Source organism: Neomonachus schauinslandi, chromosome 2, assembly GCF_002201575.2.
Source record: "Neomonachus schauinslandi chromosome 2, ASM220157v2, whole genome shotgun sequence".
In the NCBI taxonomy this organism is placed as follows: domain Eukaryota; kingdom Metazoa; phylum Chordata; class Mammalia; order Carnivora; family Phocidae; genus Neomonachus; species Neomonachus schauinslandi.
The window spans coordinates 39253917-39270305 of record NC_058404.1 but is presented as its reverse complement, the minus strand read 5'-3'; the positions used below and the strand labels follow the sequence as shown (position 1 = coordinate 39270305).

At 45.0% G+C, this 16389-nt stretch overlaps 1 protein-coding gene across 1 annotated transcript in view; it reads left to right on the top strand.

Moving 5' to 3' along the window:
* The window catches only part of SLC20A2 (solute carrier family 20 member 2), a 48184-nt gene that overhangs the window by 24201 nt on the left and 7594 nt on the right, over positions 1-16389 (top strand). The window contains exons 7-9 of the mRNA XM_021681544.2: positions 157-748; positions 9673-9858; positions 10882-10966. Of these exons, the coding sequence (XP_021537219.1) occupies positions 157-748; positions 9673-9858; positions 10882-10966 (863 nt within the window). The remainder of the gene's footprint in view (positions 1-156; positions 749-9672; positions 9859-10881; positions 10967-16389) is intronic.

Here is a 16389-nt window from a genome sequence, read left to right as displayed (position 1 = left end):
TTCTTTATAGTTAATGTGGAAAAGAAAGCAGGTGGAAAAAATTGAAAATCCCCATAACCCTAATTTCCAGAGATAACCACCATGAGGAGTATTTCCTTCCAGAAACCAATTATATTCGAAAGGCTAGAAAATCAGACTCTCGTTAACCCTTTTCAGGAAGGGCACTTTCCATGACTCATGGCTCTGCAAAATCGCCCATCTCCAACGGTACCTTCGGCTTTGACGGCCACACGCGGAGCGACGGGCACGTGTACCACACGGTGCACAAAGACTCGGGGCTCTACAAGGACTTGCTGCACAGAATGCACACGGAAAGGGGCCCCGAGGACAGGCCCACCCCGGAGAACAACTACAGGCTGCTGCGCCGGAACAACAGCTACACCTGCTACACGGCCGCCATCTGTGGGATGCCCGTGCACTCGACCTTCAAAGCTGCCGACTCGTCCTCCGCCCCCGAGGACAGCGAGAAGCTGGTGGGTGACGCCGTATCCTACTCCAAGAAGAGACTTCGCTATGACAGCTACTCGAGCTACTGCAATGCGGTCGCAGAAGCTGAGATCGAGGCCGATGAGGGAGGTGTGGAAATGAAGCTGGCCTCTGAGCTGACCGATCCTGACCAGCCCCGAGAGGACCCTGCAGAAGAGGAGAAGGAGGAGAAGGACACAGCCGAGGTCCACCTCCTGTTCCATTTCCTGCAGGTCCTCACTGCCTGTTTTGGATCCTTCGCTCATGGTGGCAATGACGTGAGGTAAGTCATTCGTTCGTTCGGCGAGTATGTGCTGAGGGTCTGCCTGCGGGCCAGGCGCTGTGCGGACAGCCGACTAAGACCCCTGTCACTGGGAATAGACATATGTGGTGTGCTAGGCCGTGTAAGTGCGAAGGGGAGAATAAGGTAGGAAGGGGGATGGCAGCGCCTGGGGGACTGCAGTGTTGGCTAGGCTGCTCAAGTTAGGGCTCGCTGGGTGAGATCTGAAGGGGCTGAGGGAGCCAGCCGAGTGAGCATCTGTGGGAGAGCAGTCCCAGGACAGCAGGTGCAAAGGCCTGAGGCAGGAGTGGGCCTTGGGTACCGTAGGAAGAGCAAGGAGGCCATGGAGGGAGAGAGTGTGGACTGTAAGGTCAGCAGGTCATGGAGGCCTGGAATACGTAAAGAGTCTCTGTTCTCTTCTTCCGAGCTGGGAAGCCCTAGATAAGCCATGTAGTTTCCCAAAGCCTCAGTGTCCCAATCTGTAAAATGGGGGTGAAACTAGTACCAGCCTCATGGGGTTTCCAGGAGGATTAAGTGAGATGCTGAATTTAATGCGCTTAGGACGGTGCTCCTCACATAGTATCTGTGTATTTTCTTTATTACTATTACTATAATTATCATCAGGCCTAGTGTTTTTTTCCAAATCAGGAAAACATGCAGTTGTCGTAGTTCTTACTGCGCAGATATATGACTGGCATTCTATAGCTGTGGCTTTCCAGACTCTGCCTAACCAGGTGCGGTTCAGTGTCTGTTCTTTTTAAAAGAAGTCGTCCTCCCAGACGAGAGGCCTGGACATCTCAGGTTCCACTCACTGTTATATAGGTGTCGCCGTGTTATTGCTTTTGAGGCATCATGTTCTGTCCTTAGTTTCTTGACTGCCCCCCCCCGCCCCCAGCACCACTCTGCTTCCTCCTCCTCCTGATCAAAAATTGTTCACTGAAGCCCTGGTACTGGTAAAGTGCTCTGAATTGGGTCCCTGTTCTTTGGGAGTTTAAATTCCAGCTGGGGAGATTAAAAGAACATACATGGAAAAGTACCGAACCACCCCAGAGCAGTATTGCAAGGCCTCAGGAAGAGTCCGGTGGCGACTGCTTCAGAAGGCTGGAGTCTCGGGCAATGGCTTGCAGTGCAGGGGCTGGTTTTGAGGCTTCTGAGTACAGACATGGTCGGATAAAAGCAAGATTCTGGAAGTAACGCGACAGTGAAGAGAGGCTTCTGTTCCTTTAACCATAGGTCATTACCTTTACCCCAGGCTTCAGTGCTGAACCATTTGTAACTTACTCTAATCCATCTCAAAACGGTCCTTTGAGGTCATAAGTGGTATCCTTCAAAGACAAGGAATCTGAAGCTCAGAAATGTGACGTTTCTGACCCAGGATCACATAGCTAATGAGAAGCAGACTCGAACGGCAGCTCTCTGTGACCCTCAGCCTCCACTCTGCCTGCACGGCGTTGAGCGGGCTGAGAAGGGGAGACTGGACCTGCAGACGGCTGCCGTCGAAGGCCTGCAGGGGGCTCCGCACGCGGGAGCTCGGAGGTTGTTGCTCCATCCTCACAACAAGTGAAAAAGTGGGCAGACTGAAAAATCAACAACCTGTCTTGGACCCATAGAAAGAGGAGGACCCAGGGCAGTCGGGTGTCCCCAAGTACAGGAGAGACAGAGAAGTACAGGGGGTCATGGAGGAGACTCGCGAGTGGAAAGTGCTGTGCGGACCAGTGCCGGGCAGGAGAGCCTGAACTGGAATGATGAATTCCTGGAGGCTCCGTGGAGACAAGTGTGAGGGGTAAAGACCCCAGGGAGACCCCCCCCTAACCCCCCCGCAGATTGTCAGTTTTACCTCTACTAGGAGCTCTACCAGCTCCTCACGGTGAAAATGAGAGAAAACAGTCCCCTCCTACTTCCATCACGGGGGAGAGGCAAAGTAACTATTTTGACATACCCAGAGCACTGTGCTCTTAACAAGCTGCCCTCAGGGGAAACTAGTTAACCAGAGCCTAGCCCGCTGGGGTTTTATCACAGCATAACCTGGAGGAAGGGAAACCCTAGCCCACGTGAACCATCCCGTCCTACACGAAGCAGGAGAAACAAACAGAAATACTTGTGAAGTTCGCAGTCCAGAGGCAGAGCCTCATGGAAAGACCGAGATCTAACCACAGGACTAGCGAAGCCTTCCCCGCCCTGCTGTACCTCTCCACCACATCACTGCAGGCCTACTTACAGCAGCTCCTTTTACCTGGCACCTCGTGTCTGCCTATCAAGAAAGAATACAAGACATACCAAACGGCAGAATGCACAATTGGAAGAGAGCGCAAGCATCAGAACCAGTCATGGCAAGGGATATTAGAATGATCAGATTGGGAATTTAAAACAACTATGACCAATATGCTAAGGGTTCTAATGGATAAAGTAGGCATCATGCCAGAACAGATGGGCAATGTAAGCAGAGACATGGAAACCCTAAGAAAGAACCAGAAAGAAATACTAGAGATGACACTGTAACAGAAATGAAGAATGCCTTTGATGGGCTTACTAGTACACTGGACACGGCTGAATGAAGAATCTCTGAGCATGAGGATATGTCAACAGGAATCTCCAAAACCAAAAAGTAAAGAGAACAAAGACCGAAAGAAACAGAATAAAATATCCAAGGAGTGTGGGACAGTTACAGAGGTGTTAACATATGCATAATGGGATTACCAGAAGGAGAAGACAGAGAGAAAGGAACAGATGAAATATTTGAAACAATAATGACTGAGAATTTCCCTAAATCAGTGGTAGACACCAACCAACCCATAGGTCCAGGAAGCTCAGAGAGTAGCAAGTGGGATAAAGGCCCCCAAGAAACTATACCTAGGCATATCATTCTCAAACTATAGAAAATCAAAGATAAAAGAAAAATTCCTGAAAGAAGCCAGAAGAAAAAAACTTATAGAGGAACAAAGATAAGAATTACATCTATCTTCTCCTCAGAAACCATGCAATTGAGAGTGGAGTGAAATATTTAAAGTTGTGAGGGGGAAAAAATCCACCAACCTAGAATTATGTACCCTGGGAAATTATTCTTCAGAAGTGAAGGAGAAATAAAGACTTTCTCAGAAGAACAAAAAGTGAGGGAATTTGTTGCCAGAGAAATACCTTGCCTTGTAAGAAATGTTAAGAGAAATTCTTTAGAGAGAAGAAAAATCATATAGCTCAGAAACTCAGATCTACATAAAGAGAGGAAGAACAGCATGGAAGGATTAAGTAAAGGTAAAAATACTTATTTTTCTTATTCTTTTTTTTTTTTTAAAGATTTTATTTATTTATTTATAGAACAGAGAGAGACACAGCGAGAGAGGGAACACAAGCAGGGGGAGCGGGAGAGGGAGAAGCAGGCTTCCCGCGGAGCGGGGAGCCCGATGCGGGGCTCGATCCCAGGACCCTGGGATCATGACCTGAGCCGAAGGCAGACGCTTAACGCCTGAGCCACCCAGGCGCCCCTATTTTTCTTATTCTTAATTGATCCAGAAGATAACAGTTTGTTCAAAATAATACTAACAGTGTATCAATTATTCAATCATGTATGCTAATATATATTATTATACGTATAGAGTTACCTGTAGTTTCATATATAGACATATCTCAACAAGTTAAAAAGAATATAAATAATTACAATGTCTGCTCTCAGACCACAATTGAATTAAAATATATATATACACACACACACCCGTATATGCATACACACAGCTCTCTCGCTGTGTCTCTCTGTCAAATAAATAAATAAAATCTTTAAAAAAAAAAAAAGATTTTGTTTATTTATTTGTCAGCGAGAGAGAGAGAGAGCACAAGCAGGGGGAGTGGCAGGCAGAGGGAGAGGGAGAAGCAGGCTTCCCGCCAAGCAGGGAGCCTAATGTGGGGCTCGATCCCAGGACCCTGGGATCGTGACCTGAGCCAAAGGCAGACGCTTAACTGACTGAGCCACCCAGGTGTCCCTTCTTTATGATTTTCTTAACATTTTCTTTTCTCTAGCTTACTTTATTGTAAAAATATAATACGTAATATATATAACATGCAAAATATGTGTTAATAGACTTCCAGTCAATAGTACTATTAGTAGTAAGGTTTTTGTGGAGTCAGAAATTATACACAGAGTTTTGACTGTGTGGGGGTCAGCGTCCTAACCCCCACAGTGTTGAAGAATCAACTATGTATGTATCTTATATATTTTATATTTATATTACGTATTTTGCATATATATATCATTATGTATGCCTGTATTAAGTGAAATGAATGATAGCAGTGATACAGGGGATGGGAGGGAGAAATGAGGATTTTTTTTATTTTAAGGACCCATGCTGTCTGTGAAATGGTATAGTCTTTTTTGAAAGCAGACATGGATTAGCTGTAGAAGTATATATTGCAAAGTCTAGGGCAACAACTAAAAACAGTTTTAAAAAAGTATAATCAATATGCTAAGAGAAGAGAGAAAATGAAATCATATAAAATGCGCAATTAAAAGGCAAAAAAAAGTGGAAGACAAAAGTAGGAAAGAACAAGGCCAACAAATAGAAAAGAGTAACAAATATGGTAGATATTAATCCTCCTATATCAGTGATCACTTTGAATGTCAGTGGTCTAAATGCACCTATTAAAAGACAAAGACTGTCGGACTGGATCAAAAAACAAGACCCAAGTATATGTTGCCATAAGAAATCCACTTTAAATATAAAGACACATTCAGGTTAAAAGTAAATGGAAGGAGGAAAATATATCATGCTAATACTAATCAAACGAAAACAGGAGTCGCTATGTTAATTTAGGCAGAATAGACACATTCAGCAAGCAGAAAATCAGTAAGGACATAGTTGAATTCACTAACCCCATCAAGTCAACTGGATATAACTGGTGTCCGTGGACTGCTTCCTCTAACAGCAGAATTCACATCCTTTTCAAGCTCATATGGAACATTCAGCAGGATATGCTATATTTTGGACCATATAACACACCTAAACACATTTAAAAAAAATAAAGCTAATATAGTGTCTGCTCTCAGAGCATAATGGAATTAAACTAGAAATCCATAACAGAAAGATAATTAGAAGATCCCAGAATATAAGAAGATTAAACTTCTTCTTCTTTTTTTTTTTTTTTAAAGATTTTAGTTATTTAATAGAGAGAGACACAGCGAGAGAAGGAATACAAGCAGGGGGAGTGGGAGAGGGAGAAGCAGGCTTTCCGCTGAGCAGAGAGCCCGATGTGGGGCTCGATCCCAGCACCCTGAGATCATGACCTGAGCCGAAGGCAGACACTTAATGACTGAGCCACCCAGGTGTCCAGGAGATTAAACTCCTAAATAACACATGGATCAAAGGAGAAATTTTTAAATATTTTAAACTAAATCAAAATGAAAACACATCAAAATTAGTGGGAAGCAGCAAAAGCAGTGCTTAGAAATTTATAGCACTGAATGTATATATTAGAAAAGAATAAATATATAAAATCAGTAATCTAAATTTCCACCCAAGGAAACTAGAAAAAGAGGAGAAAATTAAATCCAAAGTAAGCAGAGGAAATAATAAGAATTAGAAAAGAATCAGTGAAATTGAAATCAGGAAATCAAAAGAGAAAATCAGTGAAACCAAAGGCTAATTCTTTGAATAGATTAATAAAGGCGATAAGCCTCTAGCCAGGCTAACTAAGAAAAAGAGAGGATACAAATTACTAATATCAGAAATGAAAGAGCAGACTTCACTATAGATCCTATGAACATTAAAAAGATAATACTCTGAACCACTCTGGCCATAATTTTGACAACCTAGATGAAAAAGACTAATTTGTTGAATGACACAACTTGCCGGAACTCATGAAAGAAGAAATAGACTATCTGAGTAGGCCTATCTCTATTTACGAAATCAAATCAATAATTAATAACCTTCCAGAACAGAAAGCTCCACACCCAGATGGGTTCACTGGTGAATTCTACCAAACATTTAAGGAAGAAATTATGCCTATTCTCTACAGGCTCTTTGAGAGGATAGAAGTAGAGGGCATACTCCCTAACTTATTCTACAAGGCCATTGACATAAAAGAAAACTACAGACCAATATCTGTCAGAAGCGTGGATGTACACATCCTCAACAGAATATCAGCAAATTCAATCCAGCAATGTATAAAAAGAATGAAACACCATGACCAAGTGATATTTATCCCAGGTATGCAAGGCTGGTTCAACATTCAAAAATCAGTTAATGTAATCTATCACATCAATAGGCTAAAAAGGAAAAAATCACATGATCATATCAATTGAGGCAGAAAAATCTTGCTTAATTCATGATAAAAACTCTCAGTAAACTAGGAATAAAGGGGAACTTCCTCAACTCCTGAAATGAATAAGCAGTTATAGCAAGGTTGCAGGAATGAGGTTAATATACACGTCAACTGCTTTCCTACACACCAGTAATGAACAGGTGGCATTTGAAATTAAAAACAGGATATTGTTTACATAATGAAACAGGTATAAATCTAACAAAATATGTACAAGATCTAGATGCAGAAAACCACAAAACTGTTGAATAAAATCAAAGAATTAAATGGAGAGATTTTCCATGTTCAAGGGTAGGAAGACTCAATATTGTCAAGATGTCAGTTCTTCCCATCTTGATTTATAAATTCCTTACAATCCCAGTCAAAATCCCAGCAAGTTATTTTGTGGATATCAACAAACTGATTGTAAAATTTACAAGGAAAAGCAAAAGACCCTGAATAGCCAGCACTGTATTGAAGGAGTAGGACAAAACTGAAGGACTGACACTACCCAACATCAAGACTTACTATAATATAGCTACAGTAATCAAGACGGTGTGGTAATGGTAAAAGAATAGACAAATCAGTGAAATGGAGTAGAGCTCAGAAATAGACCCCTGTAGGGGCGCCTGGGTGGCTCAGTCGTTAAGCGTCTGCCTTCAGCTCAGGTCGTGATCCCAGGGTCCTGGGATCAAGCTCTGCGTCAGGCTCCCTGCTCTGCAGGGGGCCTGCTTCTCCCTCTGCCCCCCACTCATGCGTGCACTCTCTCTCTCTCAAATTAATAAATAAAATCTTAAAAGAAAAAGAAATAGACTCCCATAAATATAGTCAACTGATTTTTGACAAAGGAGCAAAGGAGATACAGAAGAGCAAAGAGAGTCTTCTCAATGAATGGTGCTGTAACAACTAGACATCCATGTGCAAAAAAATGAATCTGGACACAGACCTTACACCCTTCGGAGAAAGTAACTCAAAATGGATTGCAAACCTAAACGTAAGGAGAAAAACTATGAAACTCTAGTGGGATAACACAGGAGAAAACCTAGATGACCGTGGGTATGGAAATGATTCTTTAGATACAACACCAAGGGCACAGTCCATAAAGGAAATACTAGATAAACTGGACTTTATTAAAATCAGAAACTGCTGCATGGTGGAGGACAGTGTCACGAGAAAGAGAAGAGACGCTGGAAACAGAGAAAATATTTGCAAAAGACATATCTGCTAAAATAGTAATATACAAAGAACTCTTAAAACTGAACAATAAGAAAAGAACCCAGTTTTAAAAATGGGCCAAACACCTTACCAGACACCTCACCAAAGAATGGGGTGCGTGGGTGGCTCAGTCGGCTTAGCGTCCAACCCTTGGTCCTAGCTCAGGTCTTGATCTCAGGGTCGTGAGTTCAAGCCCCGCGTTGAGCTCCACTCTGGGCATGGAGCCTGTCTTAAAACCCAAACCAAACCTGTGGCATCCTCCAAAACAGTCCGCGTGTGCCTCCAAGGGCCTGAGTGACAGCAGCGGGTTGAGGGGAAGGGTGTAAGCACTAAGTCCTGCCGCCTGCTGGTGACAGGACTTTGGCATCCGCTTCCTCATCAGTAAAATGGGAGCAGCAATAGCTGGGGGGCAGGGTGGGCGTGAGAACCAACGGTTAGAGACGGTGTCTGTGGCCCGTCGTGTGGGAGCTGACACAGCCGCCCTGCTAGCTACTAGTAGGAGCTATGCTAGTAGTGAAAATGGAAATAGAGGAAAAATAGAAGAGGAAAAAAGAACTGGGTGTTTGTGTCCACTTGTCATGATATTTCAGTACTCCTTTAAAAAATTAAGAAGGCACACACCCATTAAGGGGCCTCCTGTAAAAAAACCCACAATGACAAGTGTCAGCGAGGGTGTGGAGAAATGGGAGGCTCGTGCGCTGTTGGTGGGCATGGAGACTGGCCCAGCTGCTGTGGAAAATGATCTGGAGGCTCCTCAGAATACGAAAAATAGAACCACCGTGTGACCCCACAGTCTTCTTCCTTCCGAGTGTATACCCGGGAGAAGTGCAGGCGGGGTCCTGAAGGGGTATTTGTACACCTGTGTTCACTACACATTACTCCCGGCGGCCAGGGGGCGGATGGAGATGTGGGCTGTGCATCCGGGGGGTGTCCAGCCTTGCAGAGGGAGGAAATTCCCACTCATGCTCCCACGTGGATGAACCCCGAGGACATGATGCAGAGTGAAGTAAGCCCATCACACAGACACGAGTACTAAGTCATCCTGCTTCTATGAAGTACCTAGAGTAGTCAAATCCGTGGAAACAGAAAGTAGGGTGGCGATGAGCTGCGGCAGGGGTCGGGGCAGAGGGACTTACTGTTCCGTGGGTGTAAAGTTCCAGACTTGCAAGGTGAGAACATCCTAGAGATCTGTTTCACAACAGCGTGAACTGCTGAACACTACTGAACCGTACACTTAGAAATGGTGAAGGTAGTACATTTGATGGGGTTTTTCACCTCAATAAAACAAGTTAATCATTTCGATTATGTGGGCGATCCACAAATACAGGCAGCTGGGCTTTCCTCAAGCCCGGGAAGCCGCCACCCACTGCGCACGGGGCCTCGTGCACGTGCAGACCGTGTCTGTGTCACCATCTCTTTTTCCCCCCCAGTAACGCCATCGGTCCCCTGGTAGCCTTGTGGCTGATTTACGAGCAAGGCGCAGTCCTGCAAGAAGCAGCGACCCCCGTCTGGCTGTTGTTTTATGGAGGAGTCGGCATCTGCACCGGTCTCTGGGTCTGGGGGAGAAGAGTGATCCAGACCATGGGGAAGGACCTCACTCCCATCACGCCGTCGAGGTAAGCCGAAGCACCAGCCTGAGGGGCAGGGCTGTCCTCCCAGGCCTGCCGCAGAGCCCGGCTGCCCCTCCGCCCCCACGCCCTCAGCACAGCCTCCGGGCCGCTGGGGGCCCAGCGGGGACAGGGCTCGCCGCCCTCCGGCCCGTGCACCCGGCCCATCCGCAGTGGCACCGAGCGAGGGAAAATGAGAGGCTGGAAGTTTAGGAGGAAGAGAAGCTGAAGCAGAGCAGGAGGGAAGAGGAAAAGAAACCCCGGTCCAGGCTCCCCGGGGGTCTCACCCCACGGGAGGCCCAGAGGGCAAGCGGGCCCAGGGTCTGCATTTCCCGAAAATTCTCTGCCACACAGCTTCACCTGCTGGATGGAAGCAGCTCTCGGCTGCCACCCTTCGAGGTTAGCCTGTGCGAGCTTCCTGGGGCTCAGCAGATGGGGAACGGTGCCCCACTGTCCTCCCACATGGTCTCTCCGTGGTCCTTCTGTTGTGTATTCTCCACATATATTTGGGGTTCAGTACAAACTGACAGGAGAACTTTGAGAATACAACTAAACTTGGAACCACCTATTATAGGAAGTCTTTTTCCCCCTTGAAACCCACTGTAATGAAAGATTATTTTATAAGATGGATTTGAAGAAAAATGAGCAATCTGAGGGGAAAATTCACTTTTTTTGCAAGAAGTACACATTTTAAAAATGGGAGTATGGTTTTTTTCTTCCTCTGCCACTTTAGAAATGACTAATTTAGCATTTTTTACACAGCAGGAATTTCTGACCCAGTTACGACAGTGTGTGCTTTTGGAAAACATATCAGAAAAAGAAGGCTATTTAGGGCTGTAAACAGTATCATGCACAGTCTTAGTGTGAATTGTCATTATGCAGCAGTTTCTTTTCTGCTAATGTCATCTGGCCCCGTCAGCAGGCCAACAATCGACCCAAAGAATGTTCTGGTGAGACTCTGGCACCCCTGGGGTGCCAGTGAGGCTGATACAAAGAGCGCCTGTGATGTGTGTCTTGTGCCCCCTCCCGCAGCGGCTTCACCATTGAGCTGGCCTCCGCGTTCACAGTGGTGATCGCCTCCAACGTCGGGCTTCCCGTCAGCACCACGCACTGCAAGGTGGGTCCGGCCTCGGGCTGCTGGGCTCAGTCCACAGTTGCCGAGCGAGTGGAGAAAAGCCGGCGGCGCTTGGTGTATGCTTGTTTATGCAAACAGTCATCTCAAGGTTTGCTGGGTCCGCTGGAGTGTTGCTGGATGTGGGCTGTCCCTCTTGACCCTCCAGGCTCGTCAGCATGACGCCTTCTGTCACGCACACTTGGCCTTCTCAGTGCATGCATGGCAAGAGCTCTCCCTCCTTCCATGTGTGCTTCACACTTTCCATTTGTCCTGTTTCTGTCTCGTTGTTTCCACAGTGGATTTTGCAATGAAGTCATGTGTACGCTAACCATATTCGTAGGCTCACACGGGGGCATGGCACCCAGTTCCAGCCAGTGCAGGGGACTGGGCGTTGACAGTGGAAGTAAACTAAGCAGAAATCATCTCAATGGAAGTGTAAGACTTGGTTGTTTCAGTTCTTTTTCCTTACGTGACTGGTCAAAGTGACTCGATTGCCTTAGAGTCAATTCCAAAGGAGGGGTAATGCTGAATATCGATCAAGTGCTCTAAAACTCAGGCCTGTGCAGGAAGGAATTCCTTAGAACGGGGGAATGTTGGAGCTGCAAGGAACCTGAAAGATGAAGGAAGAGGAAATGGTCTCGATGAGTTTCTGGGAGTCCTCTAGCATCACCCAGGGAGGAGCCAGGACTAGAACCCAGGTCTGCCCCTAAAACATACTCAGTGGGCTTCCCATATACAAAAATATTCACTAACTTCAATGAAGCAAAAGACACTTCCAGATTTTTCCTAGGTTCTTTTGTTTGTGTCATTCAAGAAAAAAACCATTTGTACCTGCTCTGTATGAGGCACCGTTCATTGTGGGCACCAGGGCCACCAAAGTGACCAAGGCAGAGACAGCCATCCACATTCACACACAGTTTAAAAACACCAACCGATGTGTTTATTAAAAACAAATACCATTACGTGTGAATGGCTTAGTGCTTCAAATATTAAAATGACAGGTGGCGTTTATGGGAGTATTTTAAGTAGGCCAGCTGACAAATCCGGAGCCTCGTGGCATGGAGAATCAGCCTCATTGGAAGGAGGCTTTTTGTTTCCTTGTTTTCTCCCTTTTTGCTACAGTATATAGAAAACCCGCAGTTTCCAGAAATTTTTATTATAAAAATCACTGCCACTTACTGAGTGCTTGGGAAATGCCAAGCGCTGTGTTTAGGGCTTCATACATGTGCAACAGATAAATCACTCAACCCCCAGAGCAACCCTATGAAATTGGTAGTTATTCCCAATTTACAAATGAGAAAACTGAGGACTCCCGAGTTAGGTCACTCTCCCAAGATCATACATTCAGCATGTGCTAGAGCCGGCATTCAGACGTTGACCTCATGCTCTGTGCCTTCTACTTGTCACAGTGATCCTGGTAATGGTAACCAACCACAGCTAAGACATGCGGGGCAGGTGCTCTCTGCGGGTAGCGTGTTAAGTGCCCTGTGAATATGAACCCATTTAATCCTCCCAAGAACCTTTGGAGGTGAGTGCTAAGGTGACTTCAGTTTTAGCAATGAGGAAACTGAAGATAGTGAGGTTAAGTAACTCACCCAAGCTCACATGACCAGGGAGGGGCCCAACTGAGGTCCCGCACCAGCAGGGTGCCCCCGCCCTGCTTTCCGCACCCTGCCCCCCACGCCTGGCAGGTGCAAAGAAGGAAGGCAGGAAAAATGTGCTGCGTTCTGCCATTCTGTCACTGTTACCGTTCTGATTCCAGTGACGTAAAAGTTACAAAAGAAGCACACATTCATTGAAATATTTCAAACAGTACAAAACTCTATGGAATGGAAAGTGATCCTCTCCCGCCTTACTCCACATCAACTTCAATTCACTGGTGTGTGGGAGCAGAGAGGAAATGCCTCTTACTAAGTATATTTTTCTCCCAAAGAAATAGGCTTTGAACTCTTCTGCAGGCATGAAGAGTCTTTGGGGCTGCTTTTAAATAAATGTTACTGTCTTCTTAATGATTAACCCTGCACGTAAGCAAGCCTAGTGAAGGCTACCTCTTTCCCACCAGTTGAAAGATCTCTTGAAAAACCGAGTTTGGGGCGCCTGGGTGGCTCAGTTGGTTAAGCGACTGCCTTCGGCTCAGGTCGTGATCCTGGAGTCCCGGGATCGAGTCCCGCATCGGGCTCCCTGCTCAGCAGGGAGTCTGCTTCTCCCTCTGACCCTTCCCCCTCTCATGCTCTCTCTCTATCTCATTCTCTCTCTCAAATAAATAAATAAAATCTTAAAAAAAAAGAAAAACCGAGTTTGGTTTCCCTGGGCTGTTACCTAGCGTTATCAGCAGTCTGACCTATACGAATGTATGAAGTGTTATAACGGACAGTACTTCTTTTGCTAATAACACTAAACTTTATTTTTTTTTAAGATTTTATGTATTTATTTGTCAGAGACACAGCGAGAGAGGGAACACAAGCAGGGGGAGTGGGAGAGGGAGAAGCAGGCTCCCCACGGAGCATGGAACCAGACATGGGGCTCGATCCCATGACCTGAGCCGAAGGCAGACGCTTAATGACTGAGCCACCCAGGTGCCCCAAGACTAAACTTTATAATACTACTTACAGAAATAGATGAAAAGTATTAAGTGTCCATAAAAACCTACACTCTTATGTCATTTCCCCAATATTTATATTTATACTATAATGAGGAGGTGCGCCTAAGGAATTTATATCCAGTTTGTACAGGACCTTAATGAATAAATGTGTATGTCATCATTATCCTAAAATATCCATACAAATCATGTGATAGGTTTTGTTTCCTTAGAGCTGATGATAAATAGAGTTAGGATAGCTCGTTGGAGACTTAAAATAAGTCTCCTTAACACAAGACCACAGTCGATGTCAGCTATCAAATAGACAGGAGCCAGACCTCCACTCAGATTCTGACCAGTCTGGCCAGTGTCACTGATGGTGGACTGATGGAAAAAGCCCAGAGCTAATCGCTGCAGTAGCTTAAGTCAGGGTCCTGGCTTTCCAGTCCTCACCGCAGGGTGCAAAGCCTGGGTGGTGAGGCGCTGGGACGAGCTTGCAGCTGCCCTCTGGCCGAGCGCCCCCCCCTCCCACAGTGCCAGTCCATGTGGGGTAGCCCCGCGCAGCAGGTGCGGGCGGAAATATGAGAGATACGGCGTGGCGTTAGGAGCAAGGTCCCGTGTGGGTGACACCATGATTCTGGAAACATTCAAAGGGTGCTGACATCTGCATAAAGTCATAACTGAATGCCATTGTGTTTTTTCAGGAATAATCACACCACCTGTTCGATTTTTCCAGCTCATTGCTTCCTGTCCTCTCTGCTTGTTAGGTTTCTTGCTTAGAGCCACCTTCTGCAGAAGGGGGACAAAAGTTAGGAACTTGGCAGGAAAAGATGGAAAGTATTGCTGAAAATACACTTTTGAATGTATATGGGTACATTTTATTCATTCATGCTTTTTTTCTAAGTGTACATAACTAAGAGCATAGTTTAAATTTTATTGTACCCCATTTAAAACACAAACCTCCATTAAGTGATCCAGATGTTAGCTGAATATATAATTTAGAAAAGCATAATTAGAAAAATCATATTATCCAGAACAGTATAATGTATTAGTATAATCATGTATTTCAGAACGCATAGGCAAAACAAGTTTTGCTTTCTATAAATCTTTCGGTGTTATACATTTTTGTATTTTACATCAGAGGGTTCAATTCATTAGATATTTTCCTGGGACGCTACCTCTGGCTAAAGTTAAAAGCCTTAATTAAAAAAATAGAAACGACTCTTGAAAATAAAAGTATCAACAGTTGTATGTTTCAGTAACTTGAATTTTTCTTCCCTTCTGTGAGCCTTGATCAGCTGCGGTCTCCAGCCAGGGCTACTGCAGACAGGGGCCACTATGGAACACATTTGTGAGCTTTTTAACAGTGATTCAGAGTGGTGTTATCCAAAACGGGCTGGTTTGGGATGATTCTTTTTTGTGAATTACCCACATTGTTCATCTATATTGATGACATAAATGATTATGCAACCAGCCTTTGGATTTGGAAGTGCTTTTAGGAAACACTGCTGATTTTAAAAGTTAGTATTATAGGGCACCTGGGTGGCTCAGTTGGTTAAGCGACTGCCTTCGGCTCAGGTCATGATCCTGGAGTCCCTGGATCGAGTCCCGCATCGGGCTCCCTGCTCGGCAGGGAATCTGCTTCTCCCTCTGGCCCTAACCCCTCTCGTGTGCTCTCTCTCATTCTCTCTCTCTCAAATAAATAAATAAAATCTTAAAAAAAAAAGTTTAAAAGTTAGTATTATAATTTCTAATTTAATTTTCTGATTCTTGCTCTTTGGTTCCCCGGCTCCTCAATAATTCTATTGCTCTTGGTGCCTATGATGGCCTTAATCTGGAAACACATTTAGCTTACTAAGAGGGAGGTTACAACACAGCAATGAATAATACAAACAAAAGACAATCAGTAGTGAAGACATAGTACTCTGGGTCCCTTGTGATCCATATAACATAACAACTAAAAAGATAAGGCAAAAGCCACTAGAACTCAAAAATTAATATGTCTAAGTGTGTGACAGATGAAGAAGACAAAAAGTATTTAAGAATATAAAAGATTTGGGGCGCCTGGGTGGCTCAGTTGGTTGCGTCTGCCTTCGGCTCAGGTCATGATCCCAGGGTCTGGGATCGAGCCCCACATCAGGCTCTCTGTTCAGCAGGGACTCTGCCTCTCCCTCTGCCTGCCACTCCCCCTGCTTGTGCTCTCTCTGTCAAATAAATAAATAAAAGTTTAAAAAAATAATAATATAAAAGATTTGAGGGACGCCTGGGTGGCTCAGTCAGTTGAGTGCCTGACTCTTGATTTTGGCTCAGGTCATGATCTTGGGGTCATGGGATCAAGACCCCCACATCGGGCTCTGTGCTCAGCAGGGAGTCTGCTTGAGATTTGCTCTCTCTCCCTCAGCCCCTCCCCCCACTCACGTGTGCGCACTCTCTCTCTAAAATAAATTTTTTGGGACGCCTGGGTGGCTCAGTCAGTTGAGTGTCTGCCTTCAGCTCAGGTCATGATCATGGGGTCCTGGGATCGAGTCCCACATCGGGCTCCCTGCTCTGCGGGAAGCCTGCTTCTCCCTCTCCTTCTGCTGCTCCCCTTGCTTGTGTGCTCTCCCTTTCTCTGTCAAATGAATAAATAAAATCTTTTAAAATAAATAATTTTAAAAGAAGAATATAAAAGATTTGAATAATAGATTTTGAGCGGTATAATAAATATATATCAAAGTTTTACCCTGCTGATCATATACAACTTTTTGTCAAGTATCATCAAGCATTTATCAAAATAAATTCAGAAGGCCATGATAAAAATCACGTTAAAATTTATAAAATAAAAACAGAAGTTGTGCTGAACACACTA